The sequence below is a fragment of the Panicum virgatum genome, chromosome 9K, assembly GCF_016808335.1.
Source record: "Panicum virgatum strain AP13 chromosome 9K, P.virgatum_v5, whole genome shotgun sequence".
In the NCBI taxonomy this organism is placed as follows: Eukaryota; Viridiplantae; Streptophyta; class Magnoliopsida; order Poales; family Poaceae; genus Panicum; species Panicum virgatum.
In genome coordinates, this window is record NC_053144.1 from 38,780,173 (window position 1) to 38,791,869 (window position 11,697).

At 49.1% G+C, this 11,697-nt stretch overlaps 2 protein-coding genes across 2 annotated transcripts; both read left to right on the plus strand.

The window, feature by feature from the left end:
* Positions 1-569: 569 nt before the first annotated feature.
* LOC120648687 (circumsporozoite protein-like) lies at positions 570-1,960 on the plus strand. Its single transcript, XM_039925382.1, has one exon. The coding sequence runs from the start codon at positions 636-638 to the stop codon at positions 1,656-1,658; it is 1,023 nt and encodes a 340-aa protein (XP_039781316.1). The 5' UTR covers positions 570-635; the 3' UTR covers positions 1,659-1,960.
* Positions 1,961-3,623: 1,663 nt separating this feature from the next.
* LOC120648688 lies at positions 3,624-4,217 on the plus strand. Its single transcript, XM_039925383.1, has one exon. The coding sequence runs from the start codon at positions 3,679-3,681 to the stop codon at positions 4,036-4,038; it is 360 nt and encodes a 119-aa protein (XP_039781317.1). The 5' UTR covers positions 3,624-3,678; the 3' UTR covers positions 4,039-4,217.
* Positions 4,218-11,697: the final 7,480 nt, after the last annotated feature.

The following is an 11,697-nucleotide window of genomic DNA, read 5'->3' on the forward strand; positions in this document are numbered from 1 at the left end:
ACGTAAGCATGAGATGTGGTTAATGTGAGAATGGAGCTACTTGTCACCGGCGAAACAGAGCTATGGGCTTGATTGAAGTTGAAGAAAAAGGAAAAAACAACGCCACCAAAACCATATATAGTACAGATTATTAGTGTGCATTGCAGAGAGAAAGTAGTGGGAGGCCCATTCGGAGGACCGGCACACAACATGTACGACCTCCTATTTGGGGCAAAATCAACACTACAGTATCATGTGTTCATGCTTTTCCGAGTACCTTGACAAATTCAAATAATCTCCAAGTATGACGAGCTGAGGACCAGGCTGGCACTTACTCTGAATCTGTGATGTATACCCAGTCCAGGTTATTGTCTCACCCAATCCCCTACTGATGCTGTGTTGATGTATGGAGCAGTTAACAAACCTTCTTAATTAACCCGAATGCAACCACTCCCCATGCATTTTCCATTAGCTTTAATTTGACCTTTAATCAAATCCTAATCTATCCGCGTTCCCCAACTCCATCATCGTCTCCATTCGCCAATCTGGGACTATACATACGCATGCATTTACGCAGCCATAACACACACACACACACACAAGGAGCTAACAGTTTGTTAAGAAGCTATATAGCCTGCTACCACCTGGCCGCCAGCATGGAGCTCCTCCTCCCTGGCATCGCCACCCTGCTCCTCCTGTCCTGCTCCCTGGCGGCAGCGATGACGACACCGCTGGGCACGATCGAGCGCGTGACCAAGCAGCAGATCCTCGCAAGCATCCCGCCGGGCGGGGGGCCGCCCGTGCTGTTCCTCACGTCGCCGTCGGGCAAGTACGCGGCGTACTTCGTGCGCACGCACACCATGCCGGGCGCCGGCGGGCTCGGCGCCGATTTCTGCTACGTCGAGGTGGTCGACACCACCACGGCCGGCGGCCACGGCGGCGCCGTCGAGGAGGGCGATGCCGCCGCCGCCAGCGGGAAGAGCGTGTGGGAGTCGGAGTGCCGGGCCATCAGCACGGTGAACACGTGCTCGCTGCTCTTCTCGTGGGACGGGCTGGAGGTGTTCGACGGCAGCGAGGAGGTGTGGCACGGCGAGACCAACAGGGACGGCACCAACTTCCTCGAGACGCTCGAGCTCGTGGACGACGGCGACATGCGCATCCGCGACAAGGACGGCGAGCTCGCGTGGCGCGCCAGCGACGAGCCGCGCCACGCGCAGCACTGCGGTGCACCGGGGTCGCCGGGGCTCGGCGCCGCGCTCCCGCCTTTCGCCGAGCCCCTCGGCGCGCACAGCAGCAACCTGCCCTTTGGCCAGGAACCTGACGGCAACGGCCACGCGGCCGAGCTGCCACAGGCCGCCGACCTCGGCAGCGGAGCAGCAGCCTTCGGTGGCGCCCCGGCCGGGATGGCCGGTCCTGACCTCGGCCAGGGAGACCACGACGCGGCGGCCGACGTCGGCAGCGGAGCAGCGGCCTTTGGTGGCGCCGCAGGGGTGGCCGGGCCTGGGCACGGCCAGGGCGAGCACGACGTGGCGGGATTCGGTGCCCAGCCACTAGTGGATAACAGTCCCTATGACAGCGGGGCCTGGAAAGAGGGCCGTGGGGCCCATATCGCCGCCGTTGCCGTCGCCCTGTGCATCTCAGCCGTGCTTGGCGCAATGGGCGTCGGCGTCGCTCTCTAAATTGGGCGTACGTGGGCTGACGGTAGTGGTGTGCTGCAATTGCTTGCATTGGCCGCGGCGAACTGATTAAACAAGAGGGTGGGGTGGGTGATGCTTGGTGTTGCATTTGGTGATAGTAATTGGTGTTTGTGTTTCTTTTTGCTTTTTAATATATATGCGCGCGTATGCAATACTGTTGTTTAAGAAGGGGTGTTTATTTGTGTTCGGGTAATTGGAATCAATATAGCACGTTGTATAACGGGTAAATGTACTCCATTTCTTATATGAAAGTGATTATATATAGTATAGAAATTTAATTTGGGGTTAATAACCTAGTCCGTGGATTTTGTGGTTTTTTTGCTGTTGAGTTATTAAAATTCTCTTCATTAATCAAGAGAGTGTGGCTAAGGAGAGTGCAAATTAAAACACATCAAGAGAGAGACGCACAAGTAATTAATCCATATTAAATCATCAAAATGGTTTGTTTACATCGGACGGAAAAGAAAAAAAAAGCAAAGCACTGCAACAAAGCATCGAGCAATTATCTTATGTTAGGAAAATATTCAAGTTTGGCTTTTATGGGTTACGAGGGCCAATAAATTCTTGCAGGAAGATTGCTTTCTAGCACTGCTTGAGTTAGTTTGGAAGCCTGGAACCCTAAGGGGAACATGGCCTTTTCCCGAGACTCGAAGGCCATGTGGAAATTAGCCACGGACTAAATTCTCTCATCATTTGAAAGCCCATAAGACGGGGGCGCCTTAGCCCGATCCACTCGATTTCCCAGGGCGAGCTCTCCCCACCTCTTGAGTCCGGGTGTCGCATTCCCCCTAAGGGGCTTCGGCGCCGCGTGCGAGAGGAGAGCGACGCACTGCGGCTCCTCCACCTTCACGTCATGCGTAACTGCCCCTCTCGTCTCCGCGTCCTGCACTGCCACCCCTCAACCTCCGCGTCCTGCGCTGTCCCCCTCCTCTTCCGCGCCCAGGTGCCGCCGGCCCTCATCCTCCTCCGAGTAGCCAAAAGCCTTGCATGTTCAGAAATCGGCTAAGTATAGTCTATACTCGAGTAAGTCTTGCAAGTATTAGTATACTCAACATTGTGACGCAAAACTTTATGTTGTGTTCCCGCTGACTTTGAGGAGGTATATATATACGTCCTGGACTGGTCTTCTTTCTCTTGGATGGATAATCGAGTGGGTCTCGTCTTCTCCTTGAAGTTCGGGCAGGTTGGCAACTCATCGGTGGGAAAGATGTGAAGTTCACCTTGTATCGTCACTTCGATTAGCTATCGTTGTTTTAAATTGAACTTCTTTTTAAATTTTCGTTGTGCATTGAAGTCTGTTAACTTATGTTGCAAACTTAGTTGTAAGACTCTATGTTGTAGTTTAATTAGCGAACCTCTGTATATATGCTTGTATCATTTGTGGTTGTCACCATTTTAAGTGCATATGGATTGGATTAATTCAAAAGATGATAGTCCGTGCACTTAAACCAATTTAATTTAGACGGTTTTGCCACACATCGGATCAATTATTTAAAACTCCTGCATATGGAAGGGGTGGTCGGCATGAGATGGAATATCATGGGGTGAGAAAAAGCTGACCGTGTGATAGACTGATTTCCCGGCCTCAATCTGTCGACCAGGCAGGAATCGCGCTAGCTTTCATGGAATTGAAATCGGTGGGGAAGAAGCAGAGAAACCAATGGGCGAGTTTACCTCTGCTGCCAAGCACCGCACAAAATCTCTGGCAGAAACCCAAAACCCCCGATCCGGAACGATTCCCGCATGGCGTCCTGAAAAAAAAAAACGCCCGCCCCGAGCCGTCCGTTCACGCGAGCCCCTCGGCCGTGCACGCAACCGACGACAGCACTTTCCAGCTCCGACCCGGACACGCGCCCCGCCCCACGCCGCCCGCGTCGGACTCGAACCCACCCGCGCATAAATGCGCGCGCCCGCCGCCGCCAACATACGACGTCACAAACTGCTCATCCCGTGCCACGCAAGAAAGGAACTCGCAACGGCGGCGGCGGCGGCGGCAACCAAGATGGCGCTCTCCCGACATGACGCGAAGCAGGCGGAGCAAGAGGCAACCGTGGTGCTGCGGTGCTTCGACGGCGTGAAGGTCCCCGTGCCGACGGCGCTCGCGCGGCGGCGATCGGAGCTGGTGGCCGCGGCGGCCGGGGAGCGCGTGGTCGACGTGCCGGGCAACGTGTACGGCCCCGTGGTCGCCAGGGTGGCCGCGTACTGGGAGGGCCGCGCCGCGGCGACGGGCAACGCCGCCGGTGCGGCGTTCGACGCCGCGTTCCTGGCGGGGCTGCGGCACGACGCGCTGGTGGACCTCATCCACGCCGCGCACCATCTGGGCGACGCCGCGCTCTTCGACCTCTTCAGGTCCCCTGCCTGAGCGACCAAGAGCTCCGGTCCCCCACCATCAGATCAAGATCCTGTAGTCCAAGTTAATCGAGTTTCTACAAAGCGGATTATATATAGTGTTCCAAGCGTCCCCATTACATGTTTTTTTTCTTCTTCTGCATGTAGTAGTATTTCCCCAAGAGGACGAAATTTTGATTACAATTATCGCAATCTAAATATTTTGCGCGCGGTGCTCTGTTCTTTAAATATTTTGTCAGATATAATCCCAAATTTTATCTTAAAATATGTTATTTGGAAAAAGCCTTCTTCTTTCAAAGATATTGTCAAACCAATTCATTGACACAAACAGTTCGTGGGAGAAAAGTGAAAAGTTTTTGAATAAGTAGGAAAAATTTGTAAATCCTCCAAACATAGAGCACGTAGGGCTTTGAACTAAGCCAACTAAACAACGAGCATTGATCCGTGTCCACCAGCAAAGAGGTGTCCACCAGCAAAGAGTCGGTAGCAGCTATCCGTGACAATAAGTTTTTTTGGTCGCCTTTGCTTTTGACGGTGATGAAAGAAAGAGAACTCCTCCTATGGCAAATGTCATTGAGAGGAATCAGCAAAGAAAAGTTTGCCTATACAGGATCTCAAGTTTATAGTACAGTCAGCTTTGTTATCGTACTGTACAGAAATGCAAAAACAGGAGAGAGAGAGAGAGAGAGAGAGGTGCTATTCAATAATGTTTCTTTAGCAAATCCCCTGCTAATCCGACCGAGCTTTCAAATATTTGTCCCATATTCATTCATAAGCAAGGACCATCTTGCAAGGCTACATATTCCTGGGTGACCGATAGTGAAGTAGTACCGTGAGAAATTTTTTTCTTCCAATCTTCCAAAATTAGACTTTTGATCCCGCTGAAAACTGTATGTGCAGGTCTCCGCGCATGCGGGTTTTAAAAACAGATGCCTATTCTTGGTCACGACCAGCTAAAGATCACTGGCTCTTGAATATAAATTTCGTGAGCCCCAACATAATCAAACTCCAAATTAATGAATTGGATGGAGACAATAACGGAACACCTTAGCGCATCTCCATTAGGCTCACCAAACCTAGTTGGATAGGTAAAAAATGAAAAAAAAATCAGCATCTAACAGTCTAGCCATCTCTTCATGTCGCTATCTGCCTCGCTATCGCCTCCCCCTCAGCTCAGCAAACTTACTAGCCGCACCAGCTCGTCATCTCGCCCTCCCACATCCATGGGCCTCGATATCCCGCCCTCCCGCGCGAGGTGTCTGTCGCGCTGGTCGCGCTTGGGTCGCCGAGCTATTGCCGCAAGAGCTGGGTTGTGCGGGCACCCTGCTCATTTTTTACATCAATATCATGAAAAAAGGAATAGAAATTTACTACCTGTGGTTTTGTGTGGCATGAGTGTGAGTGAAATGTTGGACGAAGTTCATACTAATCTTATTTTTAAATCTTGGTTAAAGCTCAGTTTGTTGTCCCATTAGCACTTCTATTTGGATGGACTTCTGTTTAAGAAACACCCCCTTCCATATTCTTCCATTCGATTTGCATCTACTACAGTTTGTTCAACCAAAAACATCTGGAGGGAACAATAATTTCTCAAACATATTACCAAACCCCATTAAATTTCCAGGCCAATTTACAGCAAGACGTACGTATGCAACCAGTCACCTATGTCTGCAAATACGAACTCGCATAGCCAGCATGCTTTGACTTGCCATCTCAGGCACACGGCGCGACCCGTGGCCCAAAGAGCTCAAAGAGCCCGTGCTCGCTCAGGTGGAACGCCGCGTTGATGATGTCGACGCGCAGGTCGTGGCTCAGCCCGGCGACGTACTCCTCGTCGTACCTGCCGAGAGCCCCATCAGCGCTGACGCCATGGCGGCCGATCCAGTACGCGATCACCGCGGCGAGGACACGGCCAGCGACGCCACCGGGCACCGGCACAGCTCCTGCTGCCGCGCGGTCGCCGGCATCCATGCGTGCCGCGAATTCCTCGCCGTCGAAGCACCTCAGCAGGACGAAGTCCTCGGCGGCGGCGGCGGCGTTGTTCTCGGCCATTATATTGGCTCGCCGCGACTTGGTGTGTAGGTGCGCGTACTTGGGTGGCTGCGAGCTGAGGTTCCTCGATCGGAATTTATTTATGGTCAGTGACTCGGTGTTGGGGCCGCCGCGAGATGCTTTCCGACGACGGAAACCATGGAGGCGTCCATTGGCGGCATCGATTAGGGCATGCACAATGGTGTAGACAGTTGCCGTCTATAAGTGTCTAGAACATCGTACACATATAACAAAAAAGACAACATGTACAGTGGAGTGTCTGTGAGTCTATCTACAAGTTATTTAATACAGGTATGGACACACAACATAAGGTGATCAAGCCTGAATTGGATCTTTGTATACCTTTTTGTTGCATGTATGAAATAATACTTTGTGAATCAAATAAAATGAATTGTACCGGACGTACTATAGAAAAGCAAGAACATAGTTTTATTCATGATCTGCACAGGCTCTAGCTCTTTTGCTCTGTTGCGCTTCTTCGGCGGCGAGCTCTGCTCCTTGGTCTGCCACGGGTCAGCAGCCTTGTGCACCCCTGCAGAACAAGTTCAGATTATCAGAATTTTCATATAAGCATCAACTGGTTACAGGAGAAACAATTCCTGCGTACTTGCAGTTTCACATGGACAGAAGAATACATATTTTATTCGAAGGATTAAACTGAAAAAGGTAAAAACAAAGAGCTGCACTTGCATGGATTTAGCTGTTCAAGTGATCTGCTTCTCCTCCTCTTGTTCCAGGACAAGCATGCATCTAGTTCCTTCCTCTGTTCTAGGGCACACACATAGGGTGGTACTACGCTTTATCAGAAAAGCACATGTCCTTGGACTGCAAGAACGGCTTGCTAATTCAATTTAAATCTGAATGACATATAGGCCTCAACTACAAGACCACAACCTTGCTAATTCAAGTTCAATCTAAATGACATATAGGTCTGAATGACATATTTGCAATTTCTACTACCTGGCAAATAGATAACTCAATTTCATTTATAGCCTTCAGTTCACTAGATGCACACATAGATAGATATAGATAACTCAATTTCATGAACAGAGCAAGGTTCAGCTGTCCAGAGCAAGGTGAATACATTAACTCAATTTCAGGAACAATGCACATCACAGACAACATCACTAAAGTTTCAGAAAGCTTACGTCAAAGTCGGCGGCGAAGCTTGGCTCTTGGGGTGGATCATCTGCAGCTGTCGTCGCCGCCGGCGCCGAGGTGCCAATCCGCTAGCTGCCGCGTCGCTGTCGCCGCCTTGCCGCCCAGCGACACCGTCGCTGCCTTCCCGGCCCGCGCCATCGTGCTTTTCTCCTCGCGCGCCGCAGATGCTGCTAGGAGCTCCCGCACCGCCGCAGCCGACCGCTACTTCGGCCCCATTTGTGAGACCCCACCGTGACTGCAGCTGGGATTTGGTGGAGGAGATGGAAAGAGGAAAGGAAAAGGGCGCGCTCGCAGGTGGATTTCACACGCGCGGGCAAGGGAGCACCGGATCCTTGCCGTCGTCGCCGAGTCGCCATCCGTACATACAGTGCGCGGCGAGCGGGCGATGGGCGCTCGGAGCACGAGCCAGTGCCGTCGCCTCGCGAGACGACGGCACCGCTCGGTTCTCTGCCAAATCGTGATTAATTAGCTTGGGTAATCGTAATAAACCGTAAAACGACGGCATCATTAAGAGCGTTGTACATGCCCTTAGAATTAAATTGGAATAGTTAGCAAAGTCGCGGCGCCAATAGTAATCATTGCATACGTGTCACGGCACAGTGCCAACGGTTTTCCCAAGGTCTAGGCGGCTATTCCAAATCAATTTCTTGGAACAATAGCCCAGCTACGAACATTCCCAATTCTGCTGCTTCTATTTGGAAGAGAAATTGTTTCTCTTAGATGGCAATGTTGTTTTAGTTTTATGCCGAACGGAATTTTAACAGGAAGCGAAGATACAGAGTTAGAAGTTGTAGAAGCACTATCACACAAGTCGCATCAAAAGAGAAGATAGACCGAGCAAGGTTTGTCTAACAAAATGGACCTCATATCCCTTCTCGAACAACCCATGTGTCCTGTCAAGAATAATTGATTCTCTGTTACAAAAAAAATCGGTTATAATATACTGGTACATACAGTATATTTCAATAGAAAACAAAAAATACTGGGACATACGTCATTTTTTTAGATAATGGAAAACATCTGGCTTTCAGAACTCTTCATAGAAGAGGCATCAGTCCAAAGTTAATAGGAGCATTTGTGTTCTTACTCCTACGTACTTTGAAGTGTAATTGTAATTTTACAATTATTTTTTAGCTTTATGATTTTGAATTTTACTTTTCGAAGTTCAATGCGACTTTACCCCTAGTCAAGGGTCAAAAACAGAGGCAAATACATAAACACTAAGGGAAAAATCACAATGTGAACAGGAAAGAGCAAAATCACAAAGTTAAAAAAAGAAGAGCAAACCACAATTACACCTCAAAGCCAGGGAAAGAACACTAAAAAACCAACACATATTCGAATTAAGTTTTTATGCGATAAACTTAGTGTTAACGCCAAAATTCTATAATTATATTTTTGATAAGTAAAAATGGAGCCCATGGGAAATTTTTTAGAAAGGCTGATGGCCCGTTCGATCCAGGATTGTTGGAGGCCTGGTCGGAGCTGGTGGTATCACGAAGACACGTTAAAAGGTCAGTCAACGGTGGTGTAGTGATAAGCTAGGACAAGGACGGAAGGATGACAAGCTAGATGTGTTTCTTTGTTGTATACAAGAAAATAAGCAACAATCAAAACTAAGAATAGTACACCAAACAAAACAAAAGCTATAAAAGAGCACAGCAAATATGGTACAGCTCGTTACTACGATCAAGTGAGCAAAAGAGATGCTAAAAAGGAGCTACAGTTGTAAAAAATACAGCTATAAAAAGATTTATATTATACTGGAAAGAAAGCAATAGGCTAGATTTACTTAATTAAGAAAAATATATTTAAAACATATTCAAAATAAATATGCAATATTAGACCAACACAATTTACTTATATTTTGTAAATATGAGGCAAAATATAATCAAATTTTATTTATAATTTCCTACGTATAACTTGTACTGATTAATCAGTACTAATAATTTCATCAGCACTAGAGCAGTTTTGGATGGGGACGAGGGAGAGGAGGGCATCGTTGTGTGTGCTGGTGGTGGACTCAATCGGCTAGATTTTTGCTGCAAAATGCAGATGGCAGTGCTGGTCTGGTTGGGGGCTCTATTCCTTGCATATGCAATTGGCATTTATCCACGAGCCGAGCGCCCCGATCTTCCCCCGCATCCTCTGGCTTTGCCGCCTCCGCCGTCGCCCCCCACTACGCCACAACTAATCACCTCTGACTTGAGCTCCCCACCCGGTCCCTTGCCCACCAGATGTCAGGCCACCGCCCCGACCAGCGGCGTCATCACCAATGACCGCAACACGCCACCGCTACTGGTATTCCCTTCCACCACATTCCCCACTTTATGGCTGCCGTTGACCACCGACGCCCTGGCAACTGTAACACCCAAAAATAAATTTTGTTTGAATTCAAAATAATTTTATTCAAATGATGCTTGTGCTTTGTAAGAAAACTTTTCTTTTTCCTCCTCTTTCTCTTTGCAGCCCGGCCCAACTCTCTTTCTCCCTTCTCTTTTCTTTTTTCTTTCTTGACCCGGACAAAACCTCCCTCTTTCTTCCTCTCTCCCTCCTTTCTTTCTTCTCCGCACAGCCTGCTTCCGCCACAGTATGCTGCGCCGGCCCATCCCGCCTCCCTCCTCTCTCCCTCACTGCCAAGCCAGCCCCACTCGTCAGGGCTTCACCTAGCTCCAGCCGCTCGCCTCCTCCCCCATGTTGCGCGCGCCGCCGGACGCCTGTGTCCCCGCGCCTGCTTGCCTCCCACTCCACCAGAGCTTGCCTTGAATGCGCGCCATCACTGCCGCCCATTCCACCCCCTCGCCTTCCCTCCTCCCTTCCATTTCTTCTCAATCAAGACCTCCTTCTTAAATGCTATTGATGGGCAGCCGCTCAAGCTGCATCTCCTCCCTTTCTCGGCCTTCTCTCTTCCTTCTTCAGCCTATATGAGGTGCGTTCGAGACCTCTGCCCCCTCTTTCAGCATCTCCTCATCCTTGGCGCCCCACCTCCTCGCTCGTTGTCGTGCCGACTGCCCGTAGCGCCACTGTCGACGAGCCGCCACCTCACCACTCCTCCTCGCCTTCTTTCCATAGCCGCATCGTGGAGAGAGCAATTGCCAGCCCTTTTCCCCTTACTCTTGTGCTCTACAGCAGCGCCGCCGAGCATAGTCGGACTTTCGCGCCGTGGTATGGAGTTTCTCGGACTCATTTCCCCTCTCCCCCTCGACTCCTCGCGGCGGAATTGCTTGCCGGAGTGCCGTTGGGCCGCACCGCCGTGTCGGCCACACTCCGCCCAAACCCGGGTCAATACCGGTCAACCAGAGCCACCCTCAGCATTTTTGTAAAAAGTACCCTGGGTCGTATCGAAATCAAACTGCAATATATCTCAGTTCAAAAGTAATTGCAAAAAGATCCTTTCCTTTCTGTTTTAGCCGTTGTCCTTACTAGTTTTTATGCCCGCCATCCTTGGAAACTCATTTTACACAGTAGACTTTTTGTTTATATGTTTAATTAGGTTTTAACCCCTAGTTTCTATAGATCTAGCCCCCCTAAGTTCTATTTCTTCTCAAATAAGCTCCTGGTACTTTGTTTTAGCCATATCTTCTTCATTTTAACTCTGCGTTTGCAGCCATTCTGGTGCTCATGCGATCCTTGAGCGTGTACAACATCTTTATCATCATATATTTCTGTGTTTATATTGTTTTTTGTGCTTTTTCTTATTTGTCGTATGTTTTGGTTGCATGATCGTGTAGATAACACGCTGTTCGAGGGAAATCAAGAGCAACTATATTAGGAACAGAATAAGCAGTTTGGCGAGGAAGGCAAGTGGACTTCTCCTCGTGCATATTCTATTTAATCACAATAATATCATGAAAATTTACTTTAGTTTATTGTTACAATAATTATATGCTAATCATATAATAATTAATACTTAATAGATTTGTCTAAATTGACTTCCGAAAATTCGATTTGACAGCTATTTACATAACCAAACGAGCCCCAATAACGGATTGATTATTGTTGGCTCGCTGAAAAAGCAGCCAGCAGAGCAAAGTGTTGAATCTTGTGGGACTTAGATTAATTCGTATGTTATGATAGCAGCATACTACTATATATGGCAATTAATTGATCCGATCCATCAATGATGGGTGGGGACTAATCCAAGTTCCTATGCAGCCAGCAACCAAAAACGATCAGAGTCCTGCAGAAGGAATCAGGGACAGTATGGTCTCTAGGTACTCGTCACCAAATCTACAGGGATATTGAACCCGGCTGGCATGGGCCGGGTGTAACTGCATGCATGGGCGATGTGCCCTCTCGATACATGAATGAGCAGCATGTGATGTGCCACTGTCCCGAGACAGAGACGGAGTAATTCATGCCAACTACTCCTACCAAACAACGGCGCGCTAGTAACTGCGAATTACTACTAATGACATGGGGTGTCTACCTGCTCCGATCCTCGACTATATATAAGATC

Bases quoted from the DNA above. Each gene is read 5' to 3' on its own strand.
- LOC120648688 (XM_039925383.1), top strand. From the start codon at position 3,679: ATGGCGCTCTCCCGACATGACGCGAAGCAGGCGGAGCAAGAGGCAACC.
- LOC120648687 (XM_039925382.1), top strand. From the start codon at position 636: ATGGAGCTCCTCCTCCCTGGCATCGCCACCCTGCTCCTCCTGTCCTGC.